Below are 12565 nucleotides of genomic sequence, written 5' to 3'. Positions count from 1 at the left end.
CTCCTATTCTGTGGGTTGTTTTTCCAGTTTCTTGATGATATAGTTTGCAGCTCAAAAATTTTAAATTTTGACAGAGTCCAATTTATCCGTTTAGTCTTTTGGTCATAGTATCTGAGAAACCATTGCCTAACCCAAGGTGATAAAGATCTACTCCTGTGTTTCCTCTAAGAGCTTTATAGTTTCAGCTCTTACATTTAGGTCTATGATTCATTTTGAGTTAACCTTTATGTATGTTGTAAGAAAGGGATCCAACTTCATTCTTTTGCATATGGACAGCCAGTTGTCCCAGCACCATTTGTTGAAAAGATTATTTTTCTTTATTCAATTATCTTGGCACCATGTTGAACTATGATCTATTTTGAGTTAATTTTCGTATATGGTATGAGGTCTGAATTAAAATTCTTTTTTTTTCTTTTTGCATATGAATAGCCAATTGTCCCAGCACCACTGTTGGAAAGACTATTCTTTCTCCCCTGAATTTCCTTCACATCTTTGTAAAAAGTAAATTGGCTATATGTATAGGTCTAATTCTGGGTTATATATTCTGTTCCATGCATCCATTTGTCTAACTTTATGCCTATGCCACACTTTCTTCAGTACAATACCTTTATAAGTCTTAAAAATCAGGTAGTATTAGCCCTCCGAATTTGTTCTTTTTGAAAGTTAACTTGGCTATTCAATGTCCTTTTCATTTCCATTTGAATTTTAGGATCAGCTTGTCAATTGTGACAAAAAAAATTGTTAGGGTTTTCATTGAGATCGTATTGACTCTACAGAGCAACATGGGGAGAATTGACATCTTTACAAGATTTAACCTTCTGATTCATGAACATGGTATATCCCTCCACTTATTTAAGTCTTCATTGATTCTCTGAGTATTGTTTATAGTTTTCAGTGTACAGATCTTGCATATTTTTGCTTAGATTTATCTCTATTTCAAATTTTTTGTGTATTTCACGTTTTTGATATTATTACAAATGTATTTTTTTCTATTTCAATTTCCAGTTGTTCTTTGTTAGTATACAGAAGTACAAAAGACTTTTTACATCCTACAATCTTGCTAAACTCATTTACTAGTTTTAGTAGTTTGGTTTTTTTTTTTTTTTTTTTTTGGTAGATTTTATACATGGATGACCATGTTGTTTATGCTAAGAGATACAGTTGTGTATCTCAGTTCCCAATCTGGATATCTTTCATTCCTTTTCCTTGACTTACTGCACCAGTTAAAACCTCCAGGACAATGTTGAGTAGAAGTAGTGAGCGTGGACAGTATTCAGTTTTTCACCATTAAGTATGATATTAGCTGCGGGTTTTCTGTAAATGTCCTTTTTCAAGTTGAGGAAGTTCCCTTCTATTTCAGTGTGCTGACAGTTTTTATCAGGAACGAGTGTTGGATTTTGTCAATTTTTTGTGCATCTATTGAGGTAATCATATGGTTTCTCTTCTTTAGTCTGTTAATATGGTGTGTTAATTATGTTGATTGAATGTAATTAATATTTTGAATGTTAAAATCAACTTTGCTTTCCTGGGATACCTCCACTTGGTGATGTGTATTTTCCTTTTTATATACTGTTGGCTTCTATTTGCAAAAATTTTATTAAGAATTTTTGCATCTGTGTCCATGAGGGACATTCATCTGTAGTTTTCTTGCAATGTCTTTGATTTTGGTATGAGAGTAATGGTGACTTAATAGAATGAGTTTGAAAGGATTTACTCCTTTTCAGTTTTCTGGAAGAATTTGTGTATAATTGGTATTATTTCTCCTTTTGAATTCACCAGTGAAACCATCTGGACCTGGAGTTTCTTCATGATGGCAAAGGCAAATCGGAGTAAAATTTGCAGATTACAGCATTTCTGGTACACTGCAAGTTTTGCTGCAACAAGAAAGCCAGACCACTTGTAAAAGTGGAAGCAGCTTCAAGCTTCTGGGATAGTAAGTGATTTTTACAGACATAAAAGGAAGTCAGCTTGACTCCTAATGACTTGGGGTTTGCCCGTTTTAGAGACGTGGGCTTAGGGCAGGGAGGTTTTATTTTGTGCTGGGTCAAACATAACGAACCAGGGGCCTGATTGACTATCTGGGTTGGTCAACTTGGTGGGGATTTCAAATTTCAAAAGCTATCAAGAGGGAATTCAAGAGAGAGATCAAAGAAGGAGGGCATGGAATTTTTTGCTCTAAGGGGTCCCCAGGTTTTTTCTCTACATAATTTTATTAGTGGGAAGGTTGTAAAAGACAGAGTCAATGTCTTTAATAAATATAAGGCTAGTTGAAGTTGCAAGAGCTCTGATAATCTGTGTCTTTCAAAGAATTTCTCTATTTCATCCTAGGGATAAAATGCCTTAGATACATTTTTATACAAAACATACAAATAAAAAAGTAAAAACAACCAGCTATTTTACTATTGAAAGATAGCCATTACTAAGATTTTGCTGGATATACTTCCAGATAATTTTTATACATGTGCCCTTTTAAAAGAGTGAAATGGCTATTACTCTGTAAATACAGGGTTTTTAAAAAATTTTTTCACTTTGCATCACAATATGAATTTTTCATCCAGATTATCAAACACTCTTTGAAAACTTGATTATGGATAGACCAGCTAATAATTTGATCAACTAATCCTCTAACCTAAGTTGTATCTGATTTTTTCTGGCTGTTGTAAATAACAGAATCAGCATCTTTTTCTGTCTGCCATTAGCAACAATTCAGGTTTGTATCTAGGTATACAGTCCCAGAAGTGGAATTACTGGGTTAACCAGTTTATTATTGACATCATTATATTGAACACCCGTGCTTGGTAGGGAGAGAGCCAGAGAGGGACGAGCCCATCCTGCCCCTCAGGGACATGCCCTCTGTGGGGAGCAGCCCAGCCAGCACTGAAGGCAAGACGAGAAAGTGGGAAGGGGGTGTTCAGGGGCTCTGGGGTCCCCTGCCCCCACCTTGTCCTCTCCAACATGGACCAAAGTGGCTCTCAGGTCCCTGCAGGCTGGAGGCTGTAGCTTCAGTGTGTGGAGAGCTCTTCCCCCTTGGGAGTGTATCGATATCCATCAGAGACAAAAATTGAAGCCAAGCTTTGTACAGCCAGGTGAGATAGAGCCCTGCCTCATTCTCACGTTGCAGTCCTCGGGGAGCCCCTGGTCTGATGGGGCAGTCACAGGCCCTGTCCCTTTGGGGAAATTCTGGGCTTTTGGAGGAAATACAGTCCCCTCCTCTCCAGGAGCCCCAGTCTGGGTGAAGCATCATGATCCACAAGCCAAAAAATATATATACAGGTACTTACAAAGGAAGACATAAGTAAGTGCAAATTAATACTTTCCCGTGTAGGGATGTGTTGCTGAGAGTGGATGGGGTTTATCCAGGATAACATCCTGGGAAGGACAGGGACCTGGATCCACAGGGAGGAAGTTGGGCAGGGGAAGCCTTGGGCTGGGAGAAAGAGAGAATGACATGCAAAGCTAGGAGTAAGAAGGCATGCTGGCTTGGTGTAGAAGGAAGAGGAAGTTGGCAAAGCTGGGTTGGGAAAAGAAGCCCCAGGCGGTGTCATCTGTCCCTGGTCAGCCAATCTGGGGATGTTGAGAGAGAAAGGTCAATATGTTGATGGGATTATTTGGGGCTTCAATTTCCAAGGCTGCTCACCCCCCACCAGCCACCTGGATTCTCCTCGAGCTGGGGAAGGGGTCTCTACTGGGTGACAGTCGGACCTTTCGTTGCGCTCCTTCCACATGCCAGACCCTTCGTGACCCCGATGTTTGTCAGTGCTGGTCTTACTCAAGGGACCTTAAACTCATTGACAGTGAGGACAGAGGCCAGGGGGAGGATCTCTTTTGCCCAAAGTCTCACAGCCAAGAAGTAGGGGTGCAGGATTGGAAAATATAAGGGGGTGTCCGGCCCAGGAAGGCCAGGCCCTGAGCAGGTCCAACTACTCCCTGACAAGAGGCAAATGGCACCTACCCCAGGCCCACCAGTCTCCCAGCCAGAGGTGATTTTGTCTCCCCAGAAGACATTTGGTAATGCCTACAGACATTTTTGGTTGTCACAACTGGGGAGGGGGTGCTAATGGGTCTAGTGGGTGGATGCCAGGGAGGCTGCTCAACACCCTCCAAAGCACAGGATGGCCACCGCCAGGGAGGCCCCCAGCCTGGGGCATCAGTGGGGCCGGGGTTGAGACACGCCACTCCAGGTCAAGTGGCCCTTCCAGGTGTGTGTGTGGGCAGGGGAGACTTCCTGCCAGATGCAGGTGCCTGTTCCCTCCAGGCTTAGCCGGGGTGTCCCGACAGATGTGAACTGTCCGACGTGTTGCCAGGTGAGGGGAGGACCCTGTTCTAGATGTGGGGAGAGCGCTCTTTCCAGATCTGGGACTGAACCTTTTCCAGATGTGGAGGGGCTCCTTGTAACACGGGTGAGCCACATGGCAGGGCCTCCTTTCAGATGTGTGGGAAGTGGCTGCCTCCTGGCCAGGTGCACATCCCTCGCACCGTGCAGGCCCAAGCACACCCTGCAGGCTGTGGGTGGGGACCGCCAGCCCCCAGGGGCAGGGAAGTGGCGGAGGGTGGGGGGGGCGGGGGTGGGGCCTCCTTTTTTCTGGGGCATGTGTCACCTGCCTCCTGCCCGGGAGCACTGCCCAGGCACTACCCAGCCGGCGCGTGCGGCAGCGTGAAGCTGGGGCCTGCTCCCTGCAGCTTTTGGAGCGGACTGCGGACCTTGCGAGTCCTATGTTGCTGGCTCCCCAGAATCCAGAACATGGCAGGTGGGGCCCAGGTCAACCCCAAAGGGTCCAGGAAGAAGGTGCTGGCTAGATACCCTTCTGGGTGGGGGTCCCTGTGCCTCCGGGTCTTTTCTACTCAGAGAACCTCCAGGTATGTCCCGGCTACCCAGGGGTGGAATCTTCCATGGAGAGGGGCAGGATTGGGGGATAGGGAGACTGGCTGCTAGGACCCATTTCCCCAGAAAGGAGAACTCTGATGCACTGCATGATGGGCTGAGATGTGTCACTGCATGTCAAGTGAATCCTCCTCGGGCACTTGAGGCCCAGAGGGGCTGAGGGATCTTACCACAGTCACACAGCATTTTGGAAGCAGAGCTGGAGCTAGAACCCAGGAACAGGTTGGGTCATGTGGCTCTGCCCCACGACTCCCTGGTGTGTGTATGGAAGGGAGATGGGTTCTGATCTGAGATAGCAGTGGGCAGAGAGCTCCTGCCTCGGAAGCTGATGCGTGGAGGGGATTCCTGTGAAGGGTGGGAGGGAGGGAGGCTCCCAGTGCCTTGAGGCTCTGCCCTCCTGGGAAGGCAGGGAAGTATTCTCCACAGTGATGGGATGGCAGTAACTGGGGCATCTGGCACCGCTGTCGATGGTGCCTGAGGGGTGCAGCAGGCCCACCTGCAGGGAGATAGAAGGGACGGGCTCAGAATTTGGGTTTCCTCCTCTCTCAGGTCTAGCCTGTGTCTGAAGAAGATCTTCACCATCACCCTCCTGGCTGGCAGCTGTGAGTAAAGGCTCCTTCTCTATCCCCTCTCCAGCCTTTCTCCCGTGACCTTGGGTGCCCTGGGTCCTAGTTCCACTGAGCAGCAGTGAGACCTTAGGCTGGTCACGTCCCCTCTCTGGTCTTCCGCTTCCTGCTCAGCCCCTGCAGGCATCTCCCTCTCTTCTGGGACTGTTTACTCCTCCAGCAACTGGTAAACACGCCAGGTCTGTGGCATTTACGAGCCTCGGCGGGGCAGGGCTCAGAGCTGAGCACGCGCTGTAAAGTGGTGGTGTTTGCTGAGCATCAGGGTGTTTGTGTACACAGGCATGTGTGTTTGTGGACATGGAGACATGAGCTAATGTGTGTGCGTGTGGCTGTGTGCATATGTCTATGTGTGTAGGTGTTTCTGAGCGTATGGTGGTGTCTGTGTGCTAAACATGTCATTAAAACGTGTATCGATGTTGGATATGAGTCGTGAGACCATTCGTATCTATCGTGCAAGTCTGTGTTAGTCGTGTTGTTTACCTAGAGTGTGTGTGTACGTGTGTGGTAGGAGTGGGTACAAGTGTGTGTGTGTACAAGACAATGTTGGAGATGCTCTTAGGGACTTCTCACTCAGGGACAGCCACTCTGGTGTCATTGGGTGAGGCTCCTGACACAAATCTGGCCCTGCCACAATCCAGATGTTGGGGTGACAGGTGACTCCGGTACATGGAATACAGACCGAGCCTGGCTCTGGCATTCCATCCAGCCTGGTTTGAAGTGGGGGGGGGGGGGTGGAATGCCAGAAACAAAATTAAGGTTAAGACATGAAAAACTGTTGGTTGAATTTAGGCAAAGTGACCTGTTATTTAGAAAACAACCACTTGAGTTCAGCCCAAACCACTGGCTGGGGACAGACTTCCTTCTGCTCGGAGTTTGAGCGTGGGTGGGGCCGCGGCTCCAGGCCCCCGATTCTCCCCTGGGTGCTGAGATGTGTATTTGTGATGTGAGAGGGTGTGAGCATGTGTGCAAGCATGAGTGAGCTCGAGCATGTGGGAGTGTGTGTCTGAGTGTGAGTGCATGAAACGGTGAGTGTGAGAGTGTGTGAGGAGGGCGTGTGTGTCTGTGTGTGCAGTGAGTGTAAGGGTGTGTTTATGTGTGTGTGTGAGTTGTGTCGAGGTGAGTATGTTGGCCCATGTATAGCCATGGCAGTTTCTTCACTTTTCTTCTCTTGCAACATGGGAGATGACGGTCAGGGGAGTGCAGGGGGCAGCATCTGATCTGCACAGCTGTGAGGGGGTGGGAGGGGGCTTTTCAGGCCGCAGGAGTGAGGAGGATGGGCTCTCACAGATGTGGGGTCCCTCCCCTGGCACCGCCTGGCCCAGGTGCTCTAACACATTCACCAGCGCATTTAAACCGCCCAGGTGCTCAGCAGGTGCAGGTCATTATCCCCAGTCCTCAGATTTGGGGATTGAGGTCAATAGGTTAAGGACCTGCCAGCATCCCACGGTGCTAATTGATAACCTGTTTTCAAATTCAGGTCTGTCTGACTCCCAAGCTGCTCTGCACATACTGTTGACTGTAGCAGCAAGAATCTGGCAGAGCAGGAGGAAGGGGTGGGATGGACACCCCTCTTGGCCCTTCTCACTACTTTCCATCTAACAGTCATTTTAGGCCAAATCTTTTTTTTCTGAAGTTCAGGAGCCTAAGGCTCAGGTCCAATAAATGCAAGGTCTCTCCCTCTGCAGACCCCAACTTTGACACTTGCATGATTTTAAACCATGGTCTTCAGGGTTGCCTTCCATTTCTCCCTATTCCTTCCCAGTGCCTGCTTTTTGCTCCTTATTCTCTTTGGTGATAAAAAGAGCCAAGAAGACCCAAGTGGGCAGGATCGCCAAAAACAAGAGGTGGCCTCGCGGAGGGAGTGGGGGTCTGGCGTGGGTGGCCCCAAGCTGGCCACTGGCCTCCCTGATCTCTCGAGGTCGGGATCGCTGTTCCTGCCCCACAGATGAGAAAGCCGAGCCCCAGGGAGTTTTGGGAATTGGCCCAGGCCCGATCCCAAAGTCTGTGCCCTTCCCACTGAGGCACTTGGAGATGGTGAGTTCCCCGTCACTGGAGGTGTTGGACCACCAGGCCTCGAGAAGAAGTAAAATGGGCTCTGCCACTTCCAGGCTGTATGGCCTGGGGCCAACCTTAGCCTGCCCCTGCCTGAGGTTCCTCCCCTATAAAATGGGGGCAGAGCAGTTGGTGTGGGGGTGGCTTCATCAGGTGGTGGCCCTGAAGCCCCAGGCACCAACACGGAGCGCTGGTGATGCAGAGGGAGCTCGGACAGCTCAGAGAGCCCAGCCCAGGTGGGGGCCAGAGGAGGGTGGGGAGCAGAGGAGAGGGGCACGATGACATTGGGGGTGCCGTGGTGGGCTTGGCAGGCACCACAAAGCTCATTTTGCTGGTACAGGAAGCAAAATTGCACTGTTGCTTCCTATGAGACATGGACAAAGAGAAAGAAGCAAGTGTGTGTGAGAGTGTGTGAGCATATATGTGTGTTTATATGAGTGTGGGAGTGTAAGGGCATGTGTGTATTGAATGTGCGAGAGTGTGCGAGAGTGTGTGTGTGCGTGCAGGTGTTTGCATGAATATGACTGTGTGTTATGAATGTGTGTATTGGTGTGTGTGTGTGTGTGTGTGTGTATCATGCCCTGCCCCTCCCCTCAGCACCCTCTCCCAAACCCCAGCCCATATCACCCTATAATATGAAGGCTTATCTTTATATTCATTAAATGCCCAGGGCACCACATTGTTTCTGGATTAATCTTCGCATGGTCCACCCCTTAGGACCGTGGTGGGGCTGCTGAGTGCCTGCTGGGGGCAGAAGTGCCAGATCAGGAAGGGGGAGGAAGGACCCAGAATCAAACCCTGTTGTTCAGGTGGGCACGTGGCATTTGCGAAGCCCCTCACGGTTTTCTGGGCACCTGGCAGCCCCTCTTTCAGACTCTGCCTGGGTCCCACGTGCCGGAGCTCCAGGCAAGTTATCCAAGTGCTCTGGGCTTCGGTCTCTGCGTCTGTAAAAGAGCATAATCACATCCTAGATCTGGCAGGGCTGCAGCAGGCACTCAGGGAGTTAATGCACAGCAGGAGAGGAGGACAGGGCCTGGCACACAGCAAATACCAGTAACTGTCAACTATCACGGTGCTTTCTCCGGGCTGGGAGGGCGTAATGTCAGAATATGAGCAATGCACGGCACTTGTATTCTGTGGTTCCTCCCTTCCTCCCTGCCGCCCTCCCTCTCCCCTTTTCCCTGGTCTTGGGGTGTGGGGTGCTCACGGCAGTCCTGCCCACCCCTGGTTCTCCTGCAGTCCTGACCACCGCCCACGGCAGCCTGCTCAACCTCAAGACCATGGTGGAGGCCATCACCGGGAGAAACGCCATCCTGTCCTTCGTGGGCTACGGCTGCTACTGCGGGCTCGGGGGGCGTGGCCTGCCCATGGACGAGGTGGACTGGTAGGTTCAGGGGTGACCGGGCTCCTGTCGGGAGCTGGGTGGAGCATGGAAGGTGAGTCATATCTCCATTTCTGAGAGGTGGGAGAGGGCCCTGTTCCTGAAGGATGAGTTAGTGACCAGGAGCCTGACCTTTGACCTGTGACCTCCTCAACTGTTTTAGTTGCTTTCTGTTGTTGAAGGCATTTGAACTCCCTTGATCTGCCCCCCAAAACATGTAAGAGTGGCAGTCACACAGCGAAAGCTCTAGGCTCAGACCCTACCCCCTCAGTTGGAGGCTCTGGAGGACAGGGATTGTGCCTCTTCCATCAGGCTGGGAGTTCCCAGAAGGCATGGCTCATCTTTGCTCCTATCTCCCCCACAGCAGCCAGCACAAAGTCTGGTATCACTGGGAACTTAATAAATCCATGTTGACTAATTGAGTTCACTCCGCTAGGAGTGATGGGGATGGCCATGTACATTTGCTCTGCGTCCCCGACCCCCCAATCCCCACTCGAACCTCCAGACCTTTGTCCCTCCTTGGCCATCATGCACAGCCAGGCAGAGCCTCTGCATAAGCCAGTGTTCCTCCAACTCTGACTAAAACCCAAGTCCCTCCCTCCCACCTTGACCACATTGCTAGACTGCCTGAACCTCCAGTAGCTGCATTTAGGGATTCAAGGGGGAAATCCAGGATCCTGGGGATAGGACAAAGAGACAGAATTGTGGGCAAGGAATCAGGGTGCTGGCCCCAGTTCCGCTACTGCCTGCCTGGCTGTGTGTCCTTGGGCAAGTAGCTGCCCCTCTCTGGGCCTCAGTCTCCAGGTCTGACTGGAGAGGGACTGCAGATGGGAGATGGGGCTAGCCTGGCCAAGCCTGCCTGCTCTCCTGGGCCCGCCTGTAGGTGCTGCCATGCCCACGACTGCTGCTACCAGAAACTCTTCGACAAGGGCTGCCACCCCTACATGGACCACTACGAGTACACTATCGAGAACGATACGTCGATTGTCTGCAGTGAGTCCCTCCCCCAGCATCCAGGCCCCTGCCGAGGGGCTGTGTGCGTGGCTGCCCGATAAAATACAGGATGCCCAGTTAAACGTGAATTTCAGATAAACAGCAAATAATTGTTTTAATTAAGTATGCCCTAACTGTTGCGTGGGACATACCTAAACTAAAAATTAAATGTTAGTATAACAGTAATTAGTATTAAAATAAAATTAATAATTAGTGTAAGTATGCCCCAGGCAATATTTGGTACATATTTATACTAAAACAACTGTTGTTTATCTGAAATTCAAGTTGAACCGGGCATCCTGTTGGTGTTTTGGTTTGGTCTAGTTTTGCTAAATCTGACAGCCCTGCCTTGGGGCTCCAGCAGCTCTTTCTGATGTATCCTGAGCCCCAAGCCTGGAATTGGCACTCTGGTTCACCAGTCCCCACAATTCCTAAGCTTTGTGGGGCTTAAGGAGTGATTTTGATTCCGTGGGTCTGAGCGGGGCCTGGGAATCTGCATTTATAACCGGAACCCAGGTCTCCTGAGCCTGCCTTTCTGGAAGCCAGTCTCTGCGGAACGCTGGCCTGGCAGTGGGGAGACCCGGGCTGAACCCAGGCTTGCCACCAGCGCCTCACAGTGCAACGCTGGGCACCTCCTCACCCCACCGGGCCGTGGTTCCCGCCCGGCCACATAGAGGGGTTTGGATCAGAGCAGATGCATTCCCTTCCAGTTCTGTCATTAGGGCCCCTCCAGAAAAGGGGGCCCCATCACAGGGCACACCATGTTCCCAGAGGTTCTGGTGTCAGAGCCAGGTGGAGCTCCCTCTGTTTATGATGAACCCTCCACGGCTGTTCCTCAGCTGACGGATGCAAGCACGTGGCATCCAGCTAACGGGTCAGGGGCTCTGACCTGCCTCCCATAGGTCCCCCTCTCTGGGGCAGATGGTGCTGCCCCCTGCCCCTGGCCCAGCCCCATGGACCCTGGGCCCTCTACCTCCTTGTCTTAACCAGGCTCTGCAGGATGTTCCTTACTAATAGCTCACAAGCAACGCCGGCTTTGCAAAGATGCTCCCATCTCCTGTAACCTTGGAGGGTGGTGGGGAACTGGCACAGTTGGGGTCCCTTGGGAGCCCAGAGCTCTGTGGTCCTTGTTTTTTGCTGGGGTGGAGAGGCCACCTTGAGAGAGGGGGTTCCCTCATTAAATGGGTTTGAGGAGAGGCAGACACCCCACTCTGTCCCTGGAAGGAAGGCAGTGGACTAACCCATAGCAGTGGTTTTCACACGGTTTTCATACTGGGTTCCAGGGATTCCTGGGGTACCAAGGCCTGCTGCTGCAGGTCGGGAGGTGGGTGAGGGGGTGTGCCTGGATGCCCAGCTGGCTCTTCACTATATTTGATATATTAAGCAGCTTCTCGTTCTGCTATCAGTCTTTTGCAAAGAGTTTCATTTAAGAGAAAGGTTTCTGCTAATGGAAGGTTTAAACAGCTTGCAAACCATAGTCAGTGGTTCTCAAAGTATGTTCCCCGGACCAGCACCAGCATCACTGGGGAGCTTGTTAGAATTGCACATTACCAGGCCCCACCCCGACCACTGAGCCTGAAGCTCTAGGGGTGGAGCCCAGCAATCTGTGTTTAGCAAGCCCTGCAGCTGATTCTGATGCACACTCAGGGATAAGAACCACTGGGCTGGATGATTTTTGAAGGCTAATGATAATAGTAATAATAATTAATAAATAATACCATCAACAGCAGCAGCAGCAGTAATTACCATGAATTAAGCATTTGCTGTGTGCCGGGCATTGAGTTAAGCTCTTTACAAGCATTTTCTCACTCAATCCTTGCTCGACTCCAGGGTGGGGATTCTGAGACTCTGTGAGTGAGAGGAGGCATGGGACACTAGAAAGTAACTGGCCTTGGGGAGAGATGGTCCTGGCACCTGAGATTCTGTCCCAGCCCATTGGATGGCTTAGGCAAGCCACTCCCCCCACCTCACTTTCTGTGCCTCAGTTTCCTCAACCATACAACAAACATGCTGGACTTCACTGGTTCTCCAGTTTTAGCACTTGTCACTTACCTGGAGCACTTGTTGAACCGACTGCTGGGCCCTGCAGGTGTGGGGGAGGCCCGCAGGTGACGCCGACACTGCCCACTGCGACCTTATTTTGAGAACCACTGGCCCAGACAAAGCTGTGCTTTCCCTATCCCACCATGTGCCAGATGGGCTGCTGCGTCTCACCCACGGCTGTTGTCATCACTCCCCACCCCCCACAGGCGAGCTCAACCAGACAGACTGTGACAAGCAGATGTGCGAGTGTGACAGGAGCGTGGTCCTGTGCCTCAAGAACCAGCTGTACAAGGAGGAGCACCGCAGCTACCTCAACATCTACTGCCAGGGCCCCACGCCCAACTGCAGCATCCACGATCTGCCCCCGGAGGAGGCTTCCTGAAGCCACGTCTCCCCGGCCACCCCGGAACTTCCCTAGCACCCTCCAGGGTCTGAGAGAGAAGTGGGGGGAGGTTCAGGGTCCAAGGACCAGCCCGAGGAAGCAGGCGTGGAGGTGGGCAGGTTGGGGGCCGAGGCTGCTCTGCTGCCTCCTCCTTGAAGCCCTCCAGTGAGAACAGTGCCTGGCCCAGCCCGAAGGATGCGGGAAGC

General features: G+C 50.7%; 1 protein-coding gene across 1 annotated transcript; it reads left to right on the top strand.

The window, feature by feature from the left end:
- Nucleotides 1-4741: 4741 nt before the first annotated feature.
- PLA2G2F (phospholipase A2 group IIF) lies at nt 4742-12514 on the top strand. Its single transcript, XM_037818558.1, has 5 exons — nt 4742-4857; nt 5432-5484; nt 8800-8944; nt 9825-9934; nt 12184-12514. Exons 1-5 carry the CDS (start codon nt 4742-4744, stop codon nt 12357-12359), a joined length of 600 nt encoding a protein of 199 aa, XP_037674486.1. The 3' UTR covers nt 12360-12514.
- The last annotated feature ends 51 nt before the right edge of the window (nt 12515-12565 follow it).

Source organism: Choloepus didactylus, chromosome 2 (assembly GCF_015220235.1).
Source record: "Choloepus didactylus isolate mChoDid1 chromosome 2, mChoDid1.pri, whole genome shotgun sequence".
Taxonomy (NCBI): domain Eukaryota; kingdom Metazoa; phylum Chordata; class Mammalia; order Pilosa; family Megalonychidae; genus Choloepus; species Choloepus didactylus.
The sequence above is the reverse complement of the archived record's forward strand: the minus strand, read 5'-3'. Positions and strand labels throughout refer to the sequence as shown.